Source organism: Jaculus jaculus, chromosome 1 (genome assembly GCF_020740685.1).
Source record: "Jaculus jaculus isolate mJacJac1 chromosome 1, mJacJac1.mat.Y.cur, whole genome shotgun sequence".
NCBI lineage: Eukaryota > Metazoa > Chordata > Mammalia > Rodentia > Dipodidae > Jaculus > Jaculus jaculus.
The window spans coordinates 1,675,228-1,699,046 of record NC_059102.1 but is presented as its reverse complement, the minus strand read 5'-3'; the positions used below and the strand labels follow the sequence as shown (position 1 = coordinate 1,699,046).

General features: G+C 48.7%; 1 protein-coding gene across 20 annotated transcripts in view; it reads left to right on the top strand.

The window, feature by feature from the left end:
* Jakmip3 (Janus kinase and microtubule interacting protein 3) overlaps positions 1 to 23,819 on the top strand; it is a 137,288-nt gene that overhangs the window by 73,274 nt on the left and 40,195 nt on the right. For all 20 annotated transcript variants that reach the window (XM_045135869.1, XM_045135862.1, XM_045135850.1 and 17 more), the window contains exon 3: positions 7,201 to 7,698. In XM_045135869.1, the coding sequence (XP_044991804.1) occupies positions 7,201 to 7,698 (498 nt within the window). The remainder of the gene's footprint in view (positions 1 to 7,200; positions 7,699 to 23,819) is intronic.

Genomic DNA, 23,819 nt, shown 5'->3' with positions numbered 1-23,819 from the left:
TACAATAAGAAATATGACTGGGGCACTGTACACATTTAGTCTCAAAGCAGTTCTCACCTCCACCAGAATTCATGGTCTACTAATTGGTCTTGACCTATTTTTGGCAAATCAACTTCCACCTTCCAGGATATTTTTCAACTCAGCTCAGGAAGCAGTCAGTCAGTCTACAACTGGACAGAAGCATTGGGAAGAGCTTCCCCAAGGAATGCAAATTAAAGCAGATGTGTATTGTCATTGTTTCAGTGCCCTGTTAGTTCCAAGTTCCCAGGTGGGTGGTTGGGGTTGGAGCTGCTGAAGACTGGAGTGGGACACCCATGCTGCAAGTGGCTCTGCAGCAGGTTAGGGACCTGTGAGACACAACAGTTACAGGGATTCCACTTTCGGGCAAACATCAAGGAAAAAACATTCAGAGATATGCACAGCCTTGAGGGTATTGATTCTAGTTCTGCAAACAGTAGTAGAAAACACTCAGCAACCTCATTGGGCAGGCTTGGGAAATGGCTAAGGAAATCAGTCATGCTTATACAGTGGGTCCCCTTGGGGCTTAAGCCACTGAAGAGAAATCTGCTGACAGGGGAAACAGTCCTGTGGGGTGAAGAGGTCGGGAAGCACAGAGAGTGTGCTATGCAGTTCCCCTTGAAGCTGTGCCTGCTGCATATGCATGAGGGCCTGGGAGGGCTTGACTTGCCGAGTTCAATTCTCCAGCACCCACATAAACAGCTCGGTTTAGCTCCTGGAGCTCAGTCCTGTGCTACAGACAGGGGTCCTGAGAATCACTGGGGCTCTCTGGTCAGCCAATAGGATTGAAAACAGCAGCTCCAGTTTCAGCGAGAGACTCCATCTCAAGGAGACAGGTAGATGAGTGACAGGAATATAGTTGACATTCTCCAACTTCCACATGTGTGTGCATGGGCATGTGCACCTACACACACACACACACACACACACGAAACACTGAGACCAGTTTGATTTTACAAAGTTTACTCCAACCAGAAAAGCTCCTAGGCCCAGAAGCATGCTGGGGCAAGAGTATGGTATCCAGAGCTGAATTAGACTCCAGCTGTGGTGAATCCATTGAGGCCACCTGTGCTTGTGGAGTGAGAGAGGCTGGTAGGCTTTGTCTATCTCAACCCATGGGAAGCTAGGAAATACTTTGGGGTTTCAGGAGATAACTAAATGAGGGTATGAGGGGGAGAGTCTTGTATGTAATGACCACAGGAGACAGCTTACAGTTAGGACACAACTGCACAATTCAGGGGGAGAACATGGGAAACGTGAGAAAATTAATTGTTCTCAGTAATCACACTTGGTGTTGGTTTTTATATCAAAACTATTGTGTCCCTAAACAATTGTGTAATGTGGGTAAAGTGAATGAATAATTGTGAGATATTATACCACCTCCTGTTTCCTTGAGAACAAAGATCCTTAGTGTGAAAGAACAACGTTTCAGCTGTGATCTAGATGTTAAATAGAAGCTCTGTGGTCCTGAAGTTGAACTGGAAACTAAATTTCAGTGTGAATTTGCATGATATGTGTGCATGGTATATGATAACATAGTAAATATATGTATGTGATTATAATATCTATCCTCTGAAAAGATGTTACAACAGTGATTCACAGCCCTAGGACCAAGATTGTAGCCTTGAAATACCATTCCTCATGAAAATGAATCACAGCAACTTGAGGAAATGAACAAAATGAACCAGGACTATCTCATATCCCTGAGTTTGGAAACCACAGGGATCTTGTAGAAGGATTCAGGAGCCACCTTAAGCAGTGCCTGCTTGCCACAAACATTGGTCAGACCTGCTAGAAGGCCAGAAGCACGAGTGAGTGAGAAAGGGAAAACTACACCAGAGTCCAGGAGCAGGAGCTGCCCCTCTGGCCCTGATGAGCTTCTGTGCCACTCTGCTGTGTGAGAAACTAAACCCTTCTCACAGTAGCTAATACCCCAGACTCGAGTCTCAATAGGGAGGCAAGGCCACCCTCAGACTACATAGTGAATTCCAGGTCAGCCTGGGTCAGAGCCAGACCCTACCTTAAAGAAAGAAAGAAAGAAAGAAAGAAAGAAAGAAAGAAAGAAAGAAAGAAAGAAAGAAAGAAAGAAGGAAGGAAGGAAGGAAGGAAGGAAGGAAGGAAGGAAGGAAGGAAGGAAGGAAGGAAGGAAGGAGAAGGGAAGGGGAAGGGGAAGGGGAAGGGGAAGGGGAAGGGGAAGGGGAAGGGGAAGGGGAAGGGGAAGGGGAAGGGGAAGGGGAAGGGGAAGGGAAGGGGAAGGGAAGGGGAAGGGAAGGGGAAGGGAAGGGGAAGGGAAGGGGAAGGGAAGGGGAAGGGAAGGGGAAGGGAAGGGGAAGGGAAGGGGAAGGGAAGGGGAAGGGAAGGGGAAGGGAAGGGGAAGGGAAGGGGAAGGGAAGGGAAGGGAAGGGAAGGGAAGGGAAGGGAAGGGAAGGGAAGGGAAGGGAAGGGAAGGGAAGGGAAGGGAAGGGAAGGGAAGGGAAGGGAAGGGAAGGGAAGGGAAGGGAAGGGAAGGGAAGGGAGGGAGGAAAAAAGATGCCGGTGTTCCTAGAATCACTGCCATGTGGACTCTGTGGGCTCTCCTTCTGTCTAATGGAGGAAGGAATTCACTGCAACTCTGGGTGGATGGAGCTTCAGATAGCAGCTTTTTGCTGGAGTCACTCTGTGAAGGAATTCACAGGAATCTATCCACAATGCTTTGACAGGACTCACCTCCCAGAATTCCAGGGGAGCTACTTACCTTCCATGTTGAATGCCGGTCTTCTCAGAATCCCTCAGCAACCCCTCTGCAGGACACAGAGGCATCTCATGGGACGCTCGAGTGCCTGACTTTGCTTTCCGGAATGGTGGCCGTCCCTGTGGGGTGGGTAGAAGAAGAGAGGACTTCTGTCGGCTAGCTGAGTTTCTCCAGGCTTTCCATGCACGTCTGATGTAGATGCAGGCAGAGACTCTTGTCCATGGCAAAGTCTTGAGTCCTGGGCTTGAGTAACCTCGAGACAGGATGAGGCCCCGTCCCACCTCAAGCTGTTCTATTTGCGTATTTCTCTCCCCTGAGTTGCTCCCCTCTCTGGAAAAAATTCACCCTGTGACACATGCCATGTCACAGTCAGGACTTGCTGCACCTCTGACCCTTAAGACCCTAGCCCCCAGGGGAAGCTAAACATTCCTGCCCCACCCAGCCGTCCTTCCCACCTTCCTTTACGCAGTGTGTTCTGGCTTTCAGCTGAAGCCATCCACCAAGGATGGGAAAGATTCCCCCCCACACAGCCCATCCCACACCACAGGACAGACATACCATCACAACTGCTTGTGGTGAAGTGAACTTCCTGAAGAAGCATGAGGGGCTGGGCTGGGCATGGCCACATGTGCCTGTCAACCTAGTCCTGTAGGGAAGCAGAGACCGCAGAATCATCAGAGCCCTGCAAGCTTTGAAATTAGTGAAAAAAGACTCCAACTCAAAACAAGACCAAGTGGGAGAGCAATGGAGCGGGGTCACCTGGCATTTCACTCTCACCACCACAGTCTAGTGACCCTCGCTGCAGACAGGCATATAGGTTTCCACAAGAGCACATACATGTGTGAATACCACACACATACCACCTCTCTGTCTGTCTGTCTCTCTCTCTCTCACCCACACACAAGCAAACATTTAAAAAATGTAAAACTGCTCTTTGGGAGCAGGGAAGATGGCTCCGTGTATAAGCATGAGGACATAAGGTCGATTCCCAACACCGCATAAGAAACTTTGCATGGCCACACAAGCCTGTAGCCTCAGACTGAGGGGGACGGAGACCAGAGAGCCATCTGACTGAAAAATGCTAGCTGCAGTTCCAGTGAGAGATTCTGCCTCAAGGAATTTCAGTGGAAGAGCCACAGATGAGGACATCAGGCTTTCTACCCTACACATGCGTGTACCACACACATCTCAATAAAACAGACAAACTGCTGGGTTTTTTCCAGTGCTGAGGACCAAACCCAGGGTCTGTGCTTGCAAGAGAAGTGCTCATACACTGAGCTAAGCCCCCAACCCCAGACCACTTTTCAGCTGTGCACTGTGCTTATACCTGTCATCACAGCACTCCAAAGGCTGAAACAGGAGGATCACCATAAGTTCGAGGCCAGCTTGGATTATATAAAAAGCTCCAGGCCATCCTGGGCTACAGTATGAGACCCTGTCTCAAAAAAAAAAAAAAAAATTAAAGCAAGTAAGCAAAATGAGCCCTGCATTTTTTTTTTCTTTTTTTCTTTTTAGTTTAGTTTTTCAAGGTAGGGCCTCATTCTAGCTCAGGCTGACCTGGAATAACTATGTAGTCTCAGGGTGGCCTCGAACTCATAGTGATCCTCCTATCTCTGCCTCCTGAGTGCTGGGATTAGAGTTGTGCACCACCACACTTTTTTTTCTATATCTGGAACTCAATTTAAACTTGGAAAAGAGACTCACATTAAGCAGGAGGGAAGAGACACCTGTTGGCTTAGACTTTCAGCAATGATCTGTGTATCAAAGCAGAGATCTAAGCCACTGCATGGCTGCCCTGCCCTGTGTCCTGTGTGCAGCGGGGCTGGCCAGGGACCTCGTGATGGCTGACAGGACAGTAGGACTGCCAGGCCTTAGCCCAGCTGGCACATGTAAACTAGACCAGGGTGTCCTCAAGGTCCCAAGAGAAGAGCCTCGCTTGCCAGATTGCAGGTCATCCTGAGACAGGTCTGTCTGCTGAGAGTGAAACCAGCCTGTGGCCACTGCCCATCGCCTTCTCTCTGCCTCGCCATTCCCTGCTTTGCAGTCTGCACCCACCTCCACCCACAAGGCGCCTTCTGGTCCCTCTGTGGTAGCTGGAATGAGAAGTCCTGCACAGCCTCTTGTGTTTTGAATACTTGGTTCCCAGCTAATGGCAGTTTGGGAGCTGGAGACTTGCTGAGAGAGGTGTGTTGCTGGGGGAGGGCTTTGGAGTGTTAGAGCCCACCTTTCTCCTTTCCCAGAGCACAGTTCACTTTACTGGTTTTTGCCAGCTGCTTTGGCAAGATGTGATGCCCAGCCATAGCTCCACCATCCTTTCCTTGCCATGATTAAGCTTTCCCTCAAGAATTTAAGTCAAAATAACCCTTTTCTCCCGTTAGCTTCTTTTGGTCAGGTGGTATCAGGTGGTCTCTTCCCATAATGCAAAGGGACCACCACCACCCTCCCAGCACTGCCTACTTGCCTCTGTTCCCTCTGCCCCAGCCTGCCCTGTGGATCCTGGCCTGCCCCTCTGCAGTTCCCCAGTGCCGCACCCTGCCCTGCCTGGCCCTGTCCTCACTGTTGGGGTTGCTATCCTCTAGCCTTCCAGTACAGACTTCAGCATTTCAGTTACTTCCTTGGTGATAGGGGGCTTTGTGCTTGGCATAATCTGTCCAGTGGAGATCCCTTGCAGCAGAACCAGAGGGGAGATGGGCCAGGAGACTGTGGCTGGAGCCGAGACCAAGGGGAGCCTGGCTTGGGAATACTTGGAGGTGGAGTGAGCAGCTTTGCTGATGTCTGGTGGTGGGAGGCGAGGAAGATGGGGGACCACCTGGCTCCAGCAACATGTCCCTAAAGGGATGAGAGAGGTCTGGGGCATCCAGCTTGAACAGACTCAGTGTAGAGACCAGTTCACAGAGGTGACTGTTTCAGGACTGTGGCAGGAAGCAGGCAGCTTCTTGGGTACACCTGAGAAAGCTGTAGACTTTCTTTATGGGAGCAGGCAGGAGGGACCTGTACATCTACTGTGAATGAATGTGGGGAGTTCTGGGGACAGCTGGTCAGAAAGCTGATCATAGCAGGCTCAGCCTGAGAGAGGGGCTCTCTCACAATAGAAAGTGGCCAGCTCCTTCACCTGGCAGTGGTTGTTGGGGCTGCTGCACTACTCCTGTATCTTGTTGGAGCAGTACCATGTGATTCCAAGAAGACCCAGGAAGCCAGGGGCAGCCTCTAGCCATGAAGCAGGCTGCACAGCCCTCACCATCACCAAGTGGGCAGACCTTGGAGATCCAGAGAAAGAGATGGGACCAGAGAGAGGGTTTGGTGGAATGTAGGTTCCTGGAGCCTCAGAAGGGAACATAGGAAGAAGGGAAGAAGATGGCAGGCTGTGGGTGCCCTACTGAGTGATTGTCTAAGAAAGTGTGAGTCTTAGAGATAAGACAGGCAGCCAAGGGAGCCTGGAGCCCCTGAGTCTCACAGAGGGAGTCAGCCATGACAAACCCCACCATGATGACAAGAGACCACTGTGATCTTGACACTATGATGCTTGCGAGAGTAGCAGCTCGGTGGAGTAGGACTGGGGACCCGCAGGGTGGCGAGGTGCGGAGGAAGCAAGACCAGCTCCACGGGCTGCAGGCGTGCTCTCTGGATGCTTGAGCTCCAGGGCAGGCAGGGTATGTGGAAATGTCAGCCATTCTCCGTCCCTGCCCCTGCTGCTGACAGGCTATAGAGGTGTGACCATTTAGTACAAGGTCCACACAGTGCATGTACATGAAGTTTCCAATCAGTATTTCCAAAACCTAGAGCTTAGTATCATCTAGACAGACAGCTTGGGTGCTAGGATGCCTCCATGTTTGCCAAGGATGCCTCAGAAGGTAAGTGCAGCAGGCCCATTATGTCAGCACCTCCACACTGTTTCCTGTAGGGTGCACTGAGAATCCCCCTCCTGCTCCTGGCTATAGTTTGGGCTCCCTGCATGGCCTGTAGATAGAGAGGCCTAGAGCACACTTCTGTGCATGGCCTTCCTTGCTTGCTGTAGTGCCAACCTGTGTATGCTGCAGAACCATGGCCCACATCCATGCTCTCCAAGCAGCACTGACATTTGTTTTAATTGACATTTTAAAGTCATTTGGGGGGTGGAGAGAGAGATGGCTTAATGGTTAAGGCACTTGCCTTTGAAGCCTAAGGACCCAGGTTTGACTCCCCAGGACCCACATAAGCCAGATGCACAAGGTGGTGCATGCATCTGGAGTGCGTTTGCAATGGCTGGAGGCCCCGGCACACCTATTCTCTATTTCCCCCCTCTCTCTGATTATGTTTCAAAATAATCAAAAATAAATAAATAAATAAACAAAGTCATTTGGAAGTGTCGATGACTCCTGAATTTGCAAAACAGCAAATATCATGGCAGGCGTTCAGGTTTCCGCAGGCGTGGGTGCTCAGGGCTCTGCTAACCTTGGTCTCACCTCTTCCAGGTCAGCAAAGTGGAGCGGGAGAAGAGCCAGGAGCTGAGGCAGGTGCGGGAGCACGAGCAGCGCAAGCACGCGGTGCTGGTCACAGAGCTCAAGAGCAAACTGCACGAGGAGAAGATGAAGGAGCTGCAGGCCATGCGCGAGGCGCTGCTGCGGCAGCACGAGGCTGAGCTGCTCAGGGTCATCAAGATCAAGGACAACGAGAACCAGCGGCTGCAGGCACTGCTCAACACCCTGCGGGATGGCGCACCCGACAAGGTCAAGACGGTGCTCCTGTGTGAGGCCAAGGAGGAGGCCAAGAAGGGATTCGAGGTGGAGAAGGTCAAGATGCAGCAAGAGATCTCGGAGCTCAAGGGGGCCAAGAAGCAGGTGGAGGAGGCGCTGACGATGGTGATCCAGGCCGACAAGATCAAGGCTGCCGAGATCAGGAGCGTGTACCACCTGCACCAGGAGGAGATCACCCGCATCAAGAAGGAATGTGAGCGTGAGATCCGCAGGCTGGTACGTGCTTGCGGGCAGGGGTGGGCGGGAGGGCAGGGGGCAGTGGCTGGCAGCTGTTTTCTGTGCACACCTCCTCATATCCTCCCTGCTAGTTCTGAGAACTCCGGAGACACAGGAGGGCAGAGCTGAGTGCCCATGGGCAGCCAAGACCTTCCTCCGCCTCTGCACCAGCATCAGCGGTGTTGCCTGCTCCTCACTTGGGCTCGAACAGGACTAGTCAGTGTTCCCATCTCCCCCAAATGGCAAGGAAGGGTCCTTCTCAGAGCCCTAGGTTAGGCTCAAAGCCAAGTAAGGCTCACACACTTAGGACAGCAGGATCCTAAGTTGCTGGGCTCTGGATCCAGAGACGTGAGGCGAGGAGCTGTCCGTGTGGGCAAGGCCCGCTGCTGATACATGCCGTGCTGTGGGAAGCATTGCTTGTCGGCCTAACTCTGTAAGACTACACCTCCCAGATAATTCCATGCACCCTAGGAGGTCCAGAGACCAGGCATCCTTTGGCAGTGACAGGTCCAGAACATTCTCAGACCCAGCACTAAGAAGTGGAAGAGAGAAACGTGTACCTTCTTATGAATTTGGGAGAGGGGTAGAGAGCTGTCTTAGAGGCGTGTGCCCTTCACCCCATTCTGTGCTGCATCAGGACCAGAGCCTCTGGGCACTGAGGCCCCTTGATAGGGTGCAGCTGGCTCTTCAGCCAAAGCCTTGGGAAGCTGCCCAACTCCAACTTTCCCGATCTTGTGGTTTCCAGCCATTCTCCAAGCTACACCTCATGGAATCCCCCCCACTCACCAGCCATATATTGTAATCACCTTAAGCAACCCCGTGCTGTGACCCAAGACCCCACAATTTAGAAGTCACATGGCATGACATGATATGGCATGACTCTGCCCTGCCTTGTCTTTCCAGGGGAGAGGAAGTGGCTGTCAGGCTGTCTGGAAAGGACACTCATTGCTCCGTTCCACAACCCTGTCATTTGCTTCCTTTGGACTTAGTGCTTGTAACAGAGGAAGGTGGCCTTACTTGTTATCCAAGGCTATGACACAAAACAACTGCTCCCTCCCAGCCTTACTTGGCCTCTGAGGCAACACCTGGGCTCCTCCAGCTGCTTCTTCTGGACTTGATCCTAGACTGTCTCAGCCATGCTTAGGCTTTGTTGCCTGACCTCATCTTGACTGTCCTCCCTCTCCTGCACACCATGCCTCCCCAGACAGCACTGTGCCCTGCTCCCAGCCTCCATCCCCATGGTATACTGCCCACACCTGGGCAGGGTCATATGGTACATCGGTGAGAAGTCCCAAGGAAGGTTTAGGGAGGGAGATTTGCGCAGTCCTGGGTAGCATGATGGGAAATCATCCATGGCCACTGCCTCCTAGCAGGAGTGTAGAGAGAGGGACTCAGCCACTGCAAGTCCAGCCTAGCAGGGAGTAGGGAACATGTGTCCAGAAACCCCGCACCCCTGCATCCCACTGACCAGGCAAGCATGGAAGATGAGGTGGGGCTAAATCAAAGGCCAGCTTTCAGGGCACAGAGCCTGGCAGGAATTTAAGAGCAGACCCAGCACGTCTTGCCCAGTGCCAGCTAACTTCATCTTGGGTTGAGTGTACACATGCAGTTGCTCTACTGTGAGTGTGCATGTTAAATGCCAAGGCCCATGGTGCACCCGGTCCAGCCTGATAGCTAGCTTGCACATTGTATGTGTCCCCTAAACTTAGTTTTCATTTCTTTTCTTTTTTTTTTGAGGCAAGCCCAACAGACTACCTTTTTTTAATGCTATAGTGAGTGAGTGACTGAGAGAGTATAAGAGAGAGAATTGGAGTGCCAGGGCCTCTAGCCACTGCAATTGACTCTAGACATGTGCGTCCCCTTGTGTGCATGTGTGACCTTGCGTGCTTGTGTCACTGCATCTAGCTTACATGGGACCTGGAGGGCTGAACATAAATCCTTAGGTTTCACAGGAAAATGCCTTAATCACTAAGCCATTTCTCCAGCCCCCCCTTTTTTGAGGTAGGGTCTCACTCTAGCCCAGATTGACTGGAATTCACTAAGCAGTCTCAGGGTGGCCTCAAACTCATGGCATGCCTCCTATCTCTGCCTCCTGAGTGCTGGGATTAAAGTCATGAGCCACCATGCTCTTGTTTGCTTAGTTTCTAAGTGCCTATGTGCCAAACACCTCAATTTTCAATGGAAGGGTAAACCACCTCTTATTTCTTTATTTACGAGAAAAAGGAATAGAAAGAGGCAGAGGAGAGAGAGGAAGGGCGCACCAGGTCCTCTAGTTACTATAACCAAACTCCAGACACATGCGCCACCCCACCTTGTGCCTCTGGTTTTGGGGAATTCTGGGGAGTTGAACCTGGGTTCTTAGGCTTCACAAGCAAGGACCTTAACAGCTAAGCCATCTCTCTAGCCTACCACCTCATTTTTCTTTTAAATTATTTATTTATTTGCAAGTAAAAGGAGAGAGAGAGTGAGAGAGAAAGAGGGAGAGAGAGAATGGGCACTCCAGGGCCTCTTGCTGCTGCAGATGAACTCCAGATGCATTTGCCACTTGTGCATCTGGCTTTATGTGGGTACTGTGGAATCAAACATAGGCCATCAGCTTTTGCAAGTAAGCACCTAAACTGCTGAGCCATCTCTCCAGCCCCCAAACCACTTCTTAATACAATCAAAAGCAGAAAATTGGCTGGGGAAATGACTCAGTGTTTGAAATGGGCTTGGTTACAAAGCCTGTGGTGGGGGTTCAATTTCCCAGTATCCATGTAAAGCCAAATGCACAATGTGGCATATGTGTCTCGGGTTTGTTTGCAGTAGTATGAGGCCTTGGTGTGCCCATTCTCATTCTCTTTCTCTCTCAAATAAATAAAATGCTTTTAAAAAGCAGAGAATTACTTTCTTGCCTTTTGGGAGCCCTATTTCCTAGAGCACCATGTCTCCAGTCTCTCCATCATTGGTTTCCCCTCTAGCACACCACCCAGCCACCTTAACCCCTTTCTCATTACTTGCATACCCTTCTGCTCTTACTAGACCCTCCAGTATCCTCCTCCCCTCTACTTAGTTCCCCTCCTCCTTTGGCAAAGCATGGCCTTGTAGCACAACAGAGAGGATGTCATCTTGTGAGACCTTGTGTGCATGAACCATCCCCATTCCCACCCCACACTTGGTAGGAGTTGTAGGTTGGGAATAGTGTCTGGTAGGAACTTGAAGGCATTTTGCCTTGTCTCTACTAACCTCAGGGTAGCTGGTGGGAAGTTTGCTAGTGGTCTTCTGCCCTGTTCCCACCCAGCTCCATGGTCAGCGCCTCTCTGAGCCTTCTTGAGCTCAGAACCCCCTGCTGGCCACACCAGACAGACAGGAGCCCTTTCCAACTAGCTGTCGGCTGGGAAAACCTGCAGTTGGCTCTCATCATCCCTCTATTCCTGCTCAGCAGAATGTGGTGCTTTGAGCTCATACTCTTAGTTTCTTATTTTTCTCCCCAACCTTGGCTTTTTGTTCTATTTTATGGGAAAACTTCTCTGTCTATTTTTATTTCAGGCAACCTATATCCAACTGTGACAGATTTTTGCTCTCTGAAACAAACCTTTTTGCTTTCTCTTCTTAGTCCTGGGTGCAGCACCAGTTCTTATCTTCTGAAGATAATATTATACCTGGCCACTTTTTTGTAGAAATTTATATTTTATTTTTATGATCAATTTTATGATGTTTAATTTTCTTTGCCAGACCCACCAGCAAGCTGCATTGCAAAGGGTAAGCTTCTATGCTTGCCGCTACCATGCCAGCCCTTCAAGTCTCAGCTCCTTTCTTCATGCTACTTAGTGTTCCTTAGGCTGCTGTTTCTCCTGGTGGTTGATGCCTTAGCTTCCCCTCACATCCTAGCTCCAGGAGCACCCAGGGCCCATGGGTGAAGAGCTCTGCTACCCAGGGCTTTGCTGCAAGGTGAATGAGCAGAAATGACACTATTGGGATCTTCTTAAAAAATCTTTTATCTTTTTTCTTTCACCATGGAAGAATTATAGTCAGTTTGATTAAAGAAAGAAAAATTAAAAGCATCATAATAGAAAGAAAGAAATTAAACCTTTTATTTAGGTAACAAGAGTTTGTATATGAAATAAAATATCCTAAATAATTTACAAAAACAAGGCTGCGAGTGAAGCTCGGGGGTGAAATGGTTGACTAGCGGCAGGTCCGGGGCCAAAGTTATAGAAAGAGACAGAGAGTGAAAGAGGGAGAGGGAGAGAGGTGCTCACAAAAACATATTAGAACTATGAAGTTCAGCAAAGTTTTGGGATACAAGGTCAACATGCAAAAATAAGCTATGTTTCTATCTACTACGATTCACACTAACAACACATGATGCAAACCAATGTCTTTTATTAAGAATGTACTGTGTATGGACGCATCATGTGTTGGCACCATCATGTCCCTCCTCCCTGCCCCCCAGTCTGCTGGGGACCCTCCTCGGTGGGGTTGCTGGTATTTCCTGTGGGGCTTTGGGTATTGTAGTAAGAGCATAAGCCAGTCATGGGGGGGTATCTTGGTATTGTCCCCCAACCTGTGGCTCTTGGGATCTTTAACTGCTGTACATATAGACAATGAACCATGATCATAATCTTCTCCTATCATTTTCTCTTTCCCCTCTTTGAGTCCCCTCTACTGAATCCATTCTTTTATTTTGATGTTATCATTTTTTTCTCCTGTTATGCAGGTCTTGTGTAGGTAGCATTAGCCACTATGAGGTCATGAATACCATGGCCACTGTCTGGAAGACAGTATTGCAAAGCACCCTTTCCCTTCCTTGGGCTCTTATGTTCTTTCTGGCACTTCTTCTGTAATGGTCCCTGAGCCTTGGAGGGTATGAGAGAGATATCTTATTTAGTGCTGGACACTCTAGTGTCACTTCTTCTTAGCATTTTGTTGAGTTTTGAGTCTCCTCACTGGCCACTACCATCTGAAAAGGGAAGCTTCTCTAACCAAAAGTGAAAGTAGCATTAATATGTGGGCATAAAGATAAGCACTCAAAGGGCAGTTTGGTGGGCATAATTGTACCCACTTAGCCAGACAACAGTAGTCATTTCCCCCTCCAGGGGGACCTCCTTAGCCATAGGTTTGACTAGGTTTTCAGTACTAGCTAGGAAGTTCTTCTGGTGGAGTGATCCTCAAGTCTAACCAGACAGACATGCCACCATTGCACCAGTTTGTACATTTGGCCTGGCTGAGCAGCCACACAACTTGCAGGGTCCACTGATGGTTAAGACCATTAATGCCTTTTCTCCCATAACAGGCTGCATAGGTCTTTCCAGCATCCTGAAAGCTCAGCTCCAGCTTGATGTCTCAGTGCCCTACAGCCTAAGCATGTGGAGTCTTCAGCAGTGGGAGCTTATCATCAAGTTCTGGTGGGCAGCCAATAGCCTTGGCAGTAGCTTGTAATGTTTTGGTGGTACCACGGGCCTCCCTGACCAACAACTTACCAGGAGATATCCCACCCCTGGTACTGAAATTTTCTTGTAACTATCTATGGCTTCTGGCCACAGCATTATTCACTCCCATAGGGTACTTCTGCCCAAACTCTCTTTTTAAATTTTTATTTTTATTTATTTACTTGAAAGAGAGAGGGGGGAAGGTGGAGATAAAGAGATAAAGAGTGAGAATGGGCACACCAGGGCCTCCAACTGCTGCAAACTCTAGAAGCATAAGTCACCTTGAACATCTGGTTTATGTGGGTACTGGGGAATTGAGCTTGGGTCCTTAGGCTTCACCAGCAAGTGCCTTAACTGCTAAGCCATCTCTCTAGCCCCTTGTATTGTATTGTATTTATTTGTTTATTTAAAAAAGAGAAAGAGAGAGAGAGAGAGAGAGAGGCAGGTGGAGAGAGAAAGAGAGAGAAAGACAAACTTTCTTTTTAAAAATATATATATTATTAGCTAGTGAAGAGGTAGGATTCCATATGGCTTACTCATAACATCTTTAATTTTGATTAACCCTTCTTTCACCCCCTCCTTCCATCCACAAACCAATTTTTAATTCTATTCATAAGGGCATAAAAGTATAAAATGCCTAGGAATAAATTTAACAAAAGAATGCAAGATTTGTACACTGACAAGCCACAAATATTGCTGAAAAATCTTGCTAAGAGAAACTCCAGAGAGTCTGGAAGATCTGGGCAGACTCTAAGTCCACTGACTGGGAAGCTCCAGGGTTGTTAGGGGGCAGTTCTCCCCAGTCAGCCTGTGGCTTATCACATCCCAGAAGGCTTTTTTCAGGCCTGGGCTAACCCACACTAACATTTATGTAAAAAGGCACATGTCTCCTCAGCGACTCTGTGCTATCATTTCGCATTCTTTATTGTAACACTCTGTCTAAATGTTTAAATGACTAAAGTCTTAAATTTTAAAGAATTGGATTTGTTGAGTGTTTCCTTCAGGTTTGGTGCTCATTGTGTCTGAAGAAATTCCTATGTCCTGGGCCAGGGGAGATGGCCCAGCTGATAAAGCATTCACCACACAAGCAAGCCAAGTACCCACTTAAAAGCCAAGCATGGACGTACACACCTGATGTTGCCCTCTGGCCCCCACATACATATGCACACAGCATGTACTCACACATAGGAACAGACATACTTGCACACAAGCCATATACACATATACCCCCAGTAAATATACATATATATGCTGAAATCATGAATCTTCATCTGTTAGAGTCTTATCTCCCATGTTCAGGTCTTTGCCCAGCTGGAGAATGGGGAAGCATGTGTGAGACCCAGTTATATTTTCCCATATGGCTGCACAATAGTCCTAGGAACCCTGATTGGAAAAAGCCCTCCACTCCCTGCCCTGCCTGTCCACCTGTCTGTCCTGTGCTGAGCACTCCTAGATGGCGCACTTTCATCACACCATGCCACGTCACTTGCTCTCAGCCTGTCAGATGCCCTGGTTTCTTAAGCAGCCAGGCCTCTCTCTCAGACCTGACTCTTCTTGGTCCCTTCCACACAAACTCCAGAATAATATTTTCCTATGTGAAAAGAGACTGGGATTAAAAAATAATTTGCAAAACAGAGAGAGAAAGCCAGGACCTCTTGCCATTACAAAGGAACTGCAGACACATGCATCACTTTGTGTGTCTGGTTTTACATGGGTACAAGGGACTCGAATCCTGGGCCAGCAGCCATTGCAAGCTAGTGCCTTCAATGGCTGAGCCTCCTCCTGAGCCAATTGCTGGATTGTGCTTTCATTCTTTATTTGTGCATGTGTGTGTACACATGCATTAATGTGTGTGAGTGTAGGTGCATGCACACCATGGTGCACATGTGGAGGTTAAAAGACAGGTTTTGCGTGTCAAGACTTGCCTTCCACTTGGGCTGAGGCAGGCTCTCACTCATTCACCAGGTAGATGGTATGCCAGCTTATAGACAATCCTCCCGTCCCTGCCACACATCTCATTGTAAGTGTGCTGGGATTACAGAAACCTGCTGCAGCTTCTGATTTTTTTCGGATTTTCTAGAGATTTGAACTCAGATAATCACACTGTGTGGCAAGCCCTTTGTTCACAGAGCCATCTCCCCACCATTTTTATTTTAAGCGAACTGTTCAAGGATAAACTATAACCAAGAGCATAGTCATGACTCAGGCAAATGTACAACCTGAACATGTCCAGGGTTTGATGTAACTCACTAGTTAAGGAGGAAACAAGTGAGATGTTACAACCAAAGGAATACATAGTCCCTTGTCTGTCCATCACACACAAGAAATGTTTGCCTTTCTGACAGCGTTCTTCATGTTAACATCATCTCCACAGAGCCATAAAATACCTGAGTCAAGACACACAATTGCCACTTCTCTCAGGTGCCCTAGTCATCCAATCAATGGACAGTGAAAAATAATTTTGTCTATTTCATAGTCTCCCAGAGAAACCACATAGAATCCATAAGCAATTTGAGGAGTGTACTTGATTTCAATGCTTTTTATGACCAAGAAGATCCATACTTCCCTCTTGAGAACAGCGCCAATAGTCCAGTAGGGAATAAATAGCCTCGGGTTCCCATTCGATCTTGTCGCATTACTCACCATGACTACTAGATGTCACTGTTGGAATGGGCTTTCTCCTGTTCCTTGCTCCCAGCTATCCTGTCATATGCCCTGGGGATGTAGCTCCAGTCCACCCTCAGGCACTGCTCCCAGAGACCAGCTGTGTAAAAATTCTGTTAAGGTGGGTGTGGTGGCACATGCTTTCCAGCACTCGGGAGGCAGAGATAAGAGGATCACTGTGAGTTCAAGGTCAGCCTGAGAATACATAGTGAATTTCAAGTCAGCCTGGGCTACAGCAAGATCCTACCTGTTGCAGTCAGGTTAGCACTGCTGGTAGAAATCACCCAACCAAGAGCATCTTGTGGGAAAAAGAGGGTTTTTTTTTTGGGGGGGGGCTTATAGGCTTAGAGGGGAAGCTCCACAATGGCAAGGGGAAAAGATGGCATGAGCAGAGGTTGGGCATCAGCCCCTGGCTAACATAAGGTGGGCAACAGGAACAGGACAGTGTGTCAAACACTAGCAAGGGAGAGCTGGCTATAACACCCATAAGCCTGCCCCCAATAATACACTGCCTCCGGGAGGTGTTAATTCCCAAATCTCCCAAATCAGCTGGGAACCTAGCATTCAGAACATCTAAGTTTATGGGGGACACTTGAATCAAACCACCACATTCCACCCTGGCCCCCACAAACTGATAACCATACATGATGCAACATGCAATGTATTAACCCAACTTTAAAAGTCTCCATAGTTTTTATCAATTCCAATGATGCTCATACATCCCCATGATCCATGATCTTTACTGTGCCATAATACCAAAAAGTCCTCCCAAAATCCATAATGGCACAGAATAAGTATTCACACTGCAAAAAATGTCACTGGGCATAGCAAAGAAATATTCAGCCAATATAAGATTTAAAAAACCAGAACAAACATCAAACTCTGTAGCTTCAAGTTCAACAACTCTAGTCAATGACAAATCTCCAAGTTTGGTAATTCTAACCAGCAAAAGTCTCTGGAGTTCCAATTCTGCCCCTCCAGCTAGGCCATTCACAGTTCTTAAAAACTTCATCTGGGGCTGGCAGCTCTCCTTGGCAGACATCTCATGGTCCTGGCATCTCCACCAGGTTTCCACTGCAACCCACAGTTCGTCCTCATGGTCCAATGGGGTCTCCATGCAGGCATCCAGCAAACCTGCTTCATACTGCCCATGGCCATTTCCAAAACACAAGACTATGTTACAAACTCAATGACCCTCTCTTTCCTGCATTTGTTATATCCACAATACCAGGTAGGGTGCCAATTTGTTAATTCAGGGGGTAATAAAGCAGACTTTGAAGAACAGGACACTCCTTGAGCACTCAGCCCCTTCAAACGAGTCTACATTCTTCCTGTTGCCCCAGTGCAGGTGAGCTGGTCCAATCTCAATAGTTGTAATCTCCCAATTGCAGTTGAATGTACAGAAATTTCAGCCCAAAGATTTCATTTTTTCTGTGCCATATCCCTCTGCTCACAACAGTCCATTTCTATGCAATGCAACCCTGTACAAGTTCTCAGGACATGGGCATAACAGCAAACTTCTCACACAAACTGCTTTTTATTCCAGTCCAGGTAAAGTTCTTTCTCACCCTCATAAGCCAAACCTCACAGACCATAGTTCTTATTGTATTCAGGTCTTTCAACTCTGACCAGAATAATCCATCAAGCTATACTTACAGCACTGCAAGGTGTCTCTTAGGCCAAGGTTTCAAATCCTTCCACATTCCTCTTGAAAATCAACTCCAAAGGGCCAAAGCTTCACAGTCAGGTGTCTAGCAGAAACCCCACTCCTCTGGTCCCAACACTTACTGTTGCAGTCAGGTTCACACTACTGGTAGAAATCACCCAACCAAGAGCATCTTGTGGGGAAAAGAGGTTTTTTTGTTTTGTTTTGTTTTCTTTTGTTTTGCTTACAGGCTATAGGGCAAGCTCCATGATGGCAGGGGGAAAAGATGGTATGAGCAGAGGGTGAACATCACGCCCTGGCCCACATAAGGTGGACAATAGGAACAGGAAAGTGTGCCAAACACTAGCAAGGGGAAGCTGGCTATAACACCCATAAGCCCGCCCCCAACAACACAGTATCTCTAGGAGGCATTAATCACCAAATATCCATCAGCTGGGAACCTAGCATTCAGGACATCATAAGTTTATGGGGGACACTTGAACCAATGTACCACACTACTTCAAAAAAAGTCTGTTTTGTGTGATTTAAATAAAGTAATGAAAAATACAAGGGATGTGTTTGGCCCTTTTCCCAGGAGGTGCTCCAAGAGCATTAGCTCCCATGATAGAGCAGGTCAGTGCCACACTGGGTCCAGTCACTGGCACCCTTAGGCACAGCCAATGTTACCCATGAGTCTAGAAGCCAAGCCCAAAGCTGCCACCGTGGGACCATTTCTTCCTTGTGACACTGCCCAGTGAGTCCTTCTGCTCCACTGAGGGAGGCCTCAAGATCACCTACATCTTCACTTGAGTCCCCAGTCTGTGAGAAGGCTTTCTGTTCTCTCAAATCCAATTGTGAATTTACAGCCCAATCCCCAGACTCTGACGTGCAGATGGGTTTGAAGTGTAGGGTGGTAAGATGCAGGTCTCAGAAACACTTTGGTGCGTGCCGTGAGGGACCAGCTGGAAGCTGTGTACTGAGTGGCCCGTGTGTTACTGCAGCTTGGAGAGAAAAGGTTGGAGCTTGGTAGGACAGGGAGCCCAGAGGTGATGGAAGGAATGAGGTACCTGCCCCACCTCACTGTGACCTCAGGAAGGGATGACCACCTTCTACCCCTGTCCTTTGAGCTTCTGGCCTGTGACATGCTGGGAACAGGTCTGTGCTACCCTAGAAGCACTTGCACAGAGCTGTCATTGAATCTTGGGGGGAGAGAGAGCGAGCGAGCTTTGCTGGATGTGCAGTGACTGCACACAGTATATTTGCTAAAATACAACCTTGGACTGTTATTAAAAATACTATAAAACATGAATTACAGGCAAAAAGCAATTTCCTCGTCCTCGTAAAATCTGCGGTTTATAGTATCGTCCCTTCCTCCCCATTGTCAAGGCTGCTAGCTAAACATGGAGGGCTAATATATGGTGGTAATTAAAACCTCATAAAAAAGATGGCTGTGAAGATGAGGCCAATCCTGAAGCATGCTTTCCAGGGGGAGGGGTGGGCAGGGCCTGGTCTTATGTTTTCTGTTGCTCTTGTTTCACCCAGGACATGAACCTCAGATAGGTGGCCAGGAAGGTGTGGCAGCTTCTCCTTTTTGATGGACCCTTGCAGATTCCCCACCCCAGATGCCACCTTAATGGGCACACCTTGGAAAATCAAGAGGTTTTCATAAGAACCCCAGTGCACAGTCTTTGCCCCAGCAAGCCAGATCTGCTGGAGGCCAGGCATCCTAGCCATTTTGTGAAAACAGAGCATCAGCCGCTACAGTGGAGGCACAAAGGCAGAGAGAAAGCCAGACGAATGTTGTTGACATGTGTTCCTCGCCTGTGCAGCCACCACGGAACTTACACGTCATACCTGCAAACCCTTCCTGGTGACATCTCTTCTTTGTCACGCATTGTTTTCACCTGTTCCATCTTCCCATAGACCACACCTACAGCATGTTCCTTGGGAATCCATCCATGTATTCATCCATTTTCTCTGTAGGGCATTCGAGCTGTATCAGGGCTTGGCTGTTGTAAATATTCCTTTCATGTCCTCGGGTGGGCACAAACACCAGCTTCTCCCAGCATTTGTGTGCCCAAGGGGGATGCTAGGCACAGAAGATCAAGAGCCCACATTAGAGGACTGGTTTCTGGGGACAGGGTCTTTTGATTCCGCAGGCTGCCCCAGCCAGCACTGCCACTCCATCCCGATAGTGAGAAGGACCCCGTCCACATGGCCATTGACACAGCATCTTTTGTGAGGCATCTGTTCACCTCCGTCCCTCCTGTTGTGTCTTCCCAACAGGTCTTTATGACTCTTTGCATTCCACTCATAAGGCCCTGATACCATCAAGGGGTATTCCAGTCTGTATTCTCTGCCAATTAAGGAATCAAGAGGTAGGAAAGTATTTAAAAAAATGTTTATTTTAGAGTAAGATAAAAAAAAAAAAAGCAAGCTTCTCATAGAGGTAGGGGCTTCCAGAGCTGGAAAAACCCCACAGTAGGAGGATCACTGTGAGTTCAAGGTCAGCCTGAGACTACATGGTGAATTCCAGGTTAGCCTGGGCTAGAGTGAAACCCTACTTTGAAAGAAAAAAGAAAGTAAAGAAAACCAGAAAAAAATCTACAAACAGGTTGTGAAATTTAATAAGCAAAGGTAGCAAGGCTGCAGATGTAAGACCAGTGTAAACATCAATCATGTTTCAATCTATCAGAAACAAAATGTGTATTTAAAATATTTAAAACTTCAAAACACCATATAAAATAGCATTGAATATCAAATATAGATAAACACAGCAGAAGATAAACATGAAATTTATGAACCATTGCTGAGAGAGGTCAGGATAGGAGATGGACAGAATGTGATAGAGTAAGAAACAGGGCCACTAGACACATGGGTGAATCATGACTAAGTTCAGTGGAAGAGGTATAGTCTTTCAAAATGACAGTCCCACACTAGTCAGATGCTCTCAAGGCAACAGTTACTTTAGCACTTCTGTCACTGGTGGTCTGTTCTCCATGCAGCAGGTGAGGCCTCTGAGAAGCTCTGCATTCTCTTGTCCAGGCATTCAGACAGGCGGTCAGCAGATGGCTGGCTCCTTTTGAGGGTTGGTTGGGGTTTGTAGGGTGGGTCTTCTTTGTAGGGTGGGTCTTCTTTCTCTGTAGGGTGGGTCTTCTTTGCTACCTTCTTTTTTTCCTTTTATTCATTTATTTATTTATTTTTAGTTGGCATACAGAAATTAGGTGTCATTCATTCTGGCATTTTCAAAATACCATCTGCTTTAGTTGATTCTCATTCTTCCCTTTTTCCTTGAATTTCCTCTTCTCCCCGTTTCCCTTCCCTTCTCTTGTTAACCATGGTAGGATGTGGAGCTGACTGCAGTCGTCTCTGCTGCATGCCTGAGCACTTGCCAAGGTCTCTCTGTCCAGGCCCCACCTGCTCTTTCTCACTCAATGGGTCCTCAGGAACTCTCAGGTGGCCCCTTGGACCTTCATCTTGCAGACCACAGCTCAGGAGCCAACCATAGCCCAAGGGGATGCTGGGGCTCCTTTCCACCACTCCCTGGTGCTGGCAGCCTCAGGTTCCACCCTGCTTTCCTCTGGAGAGCTTGTGCTCAGCTGTTGCAGCGGGGGAGGCCTTCAGGAGGAAACCCGGTGGAGCTCTCCTTTTCTCCAGTGTCCCACATCTGCACTACGCACTTGCTCAGCTTCCAGAGTCTCTCTATGTCTAGAACTAGCATCTTCTGGGTGCCTGTGGTGTTTTGATTCAGGTGGTCCTCCCCCCCCCCCCATAACCTTAGGTGTTCTGAATTCTAGGTTCCCAGCTGATGGAGATTTGGGAATTGATGCCTCCTGAAGGCAGGGTACTGTTGGGGGCGGGCTTATGGGTGTTATAGCCAGTTTCCCCATGCCAGTGTCAGGCACAGTATCCTGTTGCTGTTGTCCACCTTATGTTGGCCTGGGGGTGATATCCACCCTCTGCTCATTTCCCTTGCCACCATAAAGCTTCCCCTCAAGTCTGTAAGTCAAAATAAACCCTTTTATCCCCAAAGCTACTCTTGGTCGGGCAATCTCTGCCAGCAATTCGAACCTGACTGCAGCAGTGCCTATGTACTGCAAAGGCTTCTTAGGCGACTCCAGTGCGAAGCTGGCTTGGGAGCTGCCATTCTCATGGTTGTCAGACTACCACAGCACTGTGGGAACCAAGACATTCTGCTTATAGCCTATGTTCTCAGGAATTAATTTTCAGCCATACAACAGATCCTAGTGTGTCTGTGGGACATTGAGGGCAGGTTTGTGTGCATAGAATATTTGATTTTCTCTCTCTATGCCAACTCTCAGAGACCTCCCACCTACCCAGGATGAATGTGGCTGGGCTGCCTGTTGTACCACCACAGCTGTGACTCAGCCAGCCCCTCTGACCTCTGCTGTCTGGACCACACCTTGGCAAGCGCCAGGCTCCAGATTTTCTTTCCTATCATCTTCTCACCCTCAGTTCTTGGGGCTGGTGATGGCTTCCTTCCTCCTCTGGCCACCTCTTTGGCTCTTCCAGGACTCTGCATCCAGGAAAAGTAGCCCTCTCTCCACCCTGCCCCCCCCAAATCACACTGCGTTCCTCCTAGTCTCCTTTCTACACCCCGCTGTGCACAGCCACTTCTCTGGTGCAAGACATGTCTCTGCTCAGATCACCTGCAGAGTTCATAAAGATAAAGTCTCCCTAGAGAAAGATGGTATGATTGAGTCCCCTCTGTCATTGGCGAGGAGTACTGATTGTATAGGATCAGGACCTATGTCCTCTGTTAAGGACACTTGCTGCATGGTGGCAGGCACTGCACCATTGCCTTAGTCAGATGCCTCACCTGTGACACAAGGTGTGGTCAGCTGGAGGGGAACCAGCAGTGGTCACATACCCTTTGGTAGAGGTCATGCTCTGGAGAGCCCTCAGCCCAAACTCACTGGAGGGCAGCTCACCAGTGTGCTTGATTGTGGGGGTAGGAGACAGGTGCACTGCCCTTTGGACTCTAGTGTTGTGGGTGGAGAGAGGAAGCCATGGCCCAGGGTCACCAGCCTTCAGTCTGCAGTGATGCCAGCAGCACTTTCTTGATTCCCTCTGTGTGTGGGCATGGGTCTGCATGTGTGCAGGAGTCCTTAACTACTGGCCACGGCTTTGTGAGCCATCCCCATCCTACCCTGTGCTTGAACACGTGCATGGAGTGGTGCCCACTGTGAGGGAGGGGGTCATCTAACTCTGCAGAGCACTTTTCTCTGGGCAGGACCTGGCATTCTCAAGGCGCATGCTATCCTCTCCTGAAGGCATCTGAACCTAACCCAGTGGGATTAGGAGACAGATATATAGGCTCCACTGAGAGGTCCATGGGTTTGAGAGACCCTGTCTCCAAGCCTGAGGTGAGCGTCCTGTGCCCATGTGATGGGATCCTAGGTGTCCTATGAGTCGTGCAGGCATGCTGCCTTTGCTCAGACCAAGTGCTCCGGCAGCTGTGTTGTGGCTGGCCACAGAGGAGCTCTCCTGTCTGCATCCTAGAGGAAGCAAACGCTAGTGACTGGCTGTGAGCGCCTGGCCACAGCATGTAGCTGCTTTCACGTTCTAGTTCACCAGCTGCCCTGTTTCACGGACCAGATGGGCTGCTGCCCCTTCAGCACTGCCATGTTCCCAGGGACAGGAATGGAACCACTGGGGGTTTCTTTCATCCAGTTCTTCTCAGGCTTGTCTGGAATTTATGATCCGGGCTAATTAGACATTCCATCTCTATTTCCAACTAACTGCAGCTGGTAGCTGATTTATCCTACTCTCTTTCTTCATTCTTTCCTTCCTTCCTTTCCTTCCTCCTTCCTTCCTTCCTTCCTTCCTTCCTTCCTTCCTTCCTTCCTTCCTTCCTTCCTTCCTTCCTTCCTTCCTTCCTTCTTAACCTCAAACAGCAAGCTAAGCAGCTGTCACTTGAAAATATGATTTGAATGGAGTTGTTCATCTCCAAGAATATTTTCCTCTTACAAACTTCCTGCCATTTACCACACATAAAGCCCTGGGCTTCCTGGGTCCCTTCCCCATCAGTTCACCTCAGGCTGATCACTTACTTGCAACAGGTTGAGACCTAGGATGCAGGAGGAAGGAGTGTCTAGCCGAGCTTCTTGCTGCCATTAGGAGGTTGAGAATAAGGCACACTACCCTGTAGGGAAAGTGGGAGGACCACAGAGCCCTCATAGCTCCAGCCCAGCCAGCATCCAGGGGCTGGGGCAGGTCAGACCTGCTGGGTGCTGCCTCCTGCAGCCTGCTTGTAAAGGTGCCCCATCTCACCCTGAAAGCATCAGCTTGCAGCATGAGTCTTAGGAAATGTTCTTGGCCTGAGGATGGCATCCAGCTTGTGGCCACAACTTAGATCAAGATTTGCTTTCTGCCTGTTC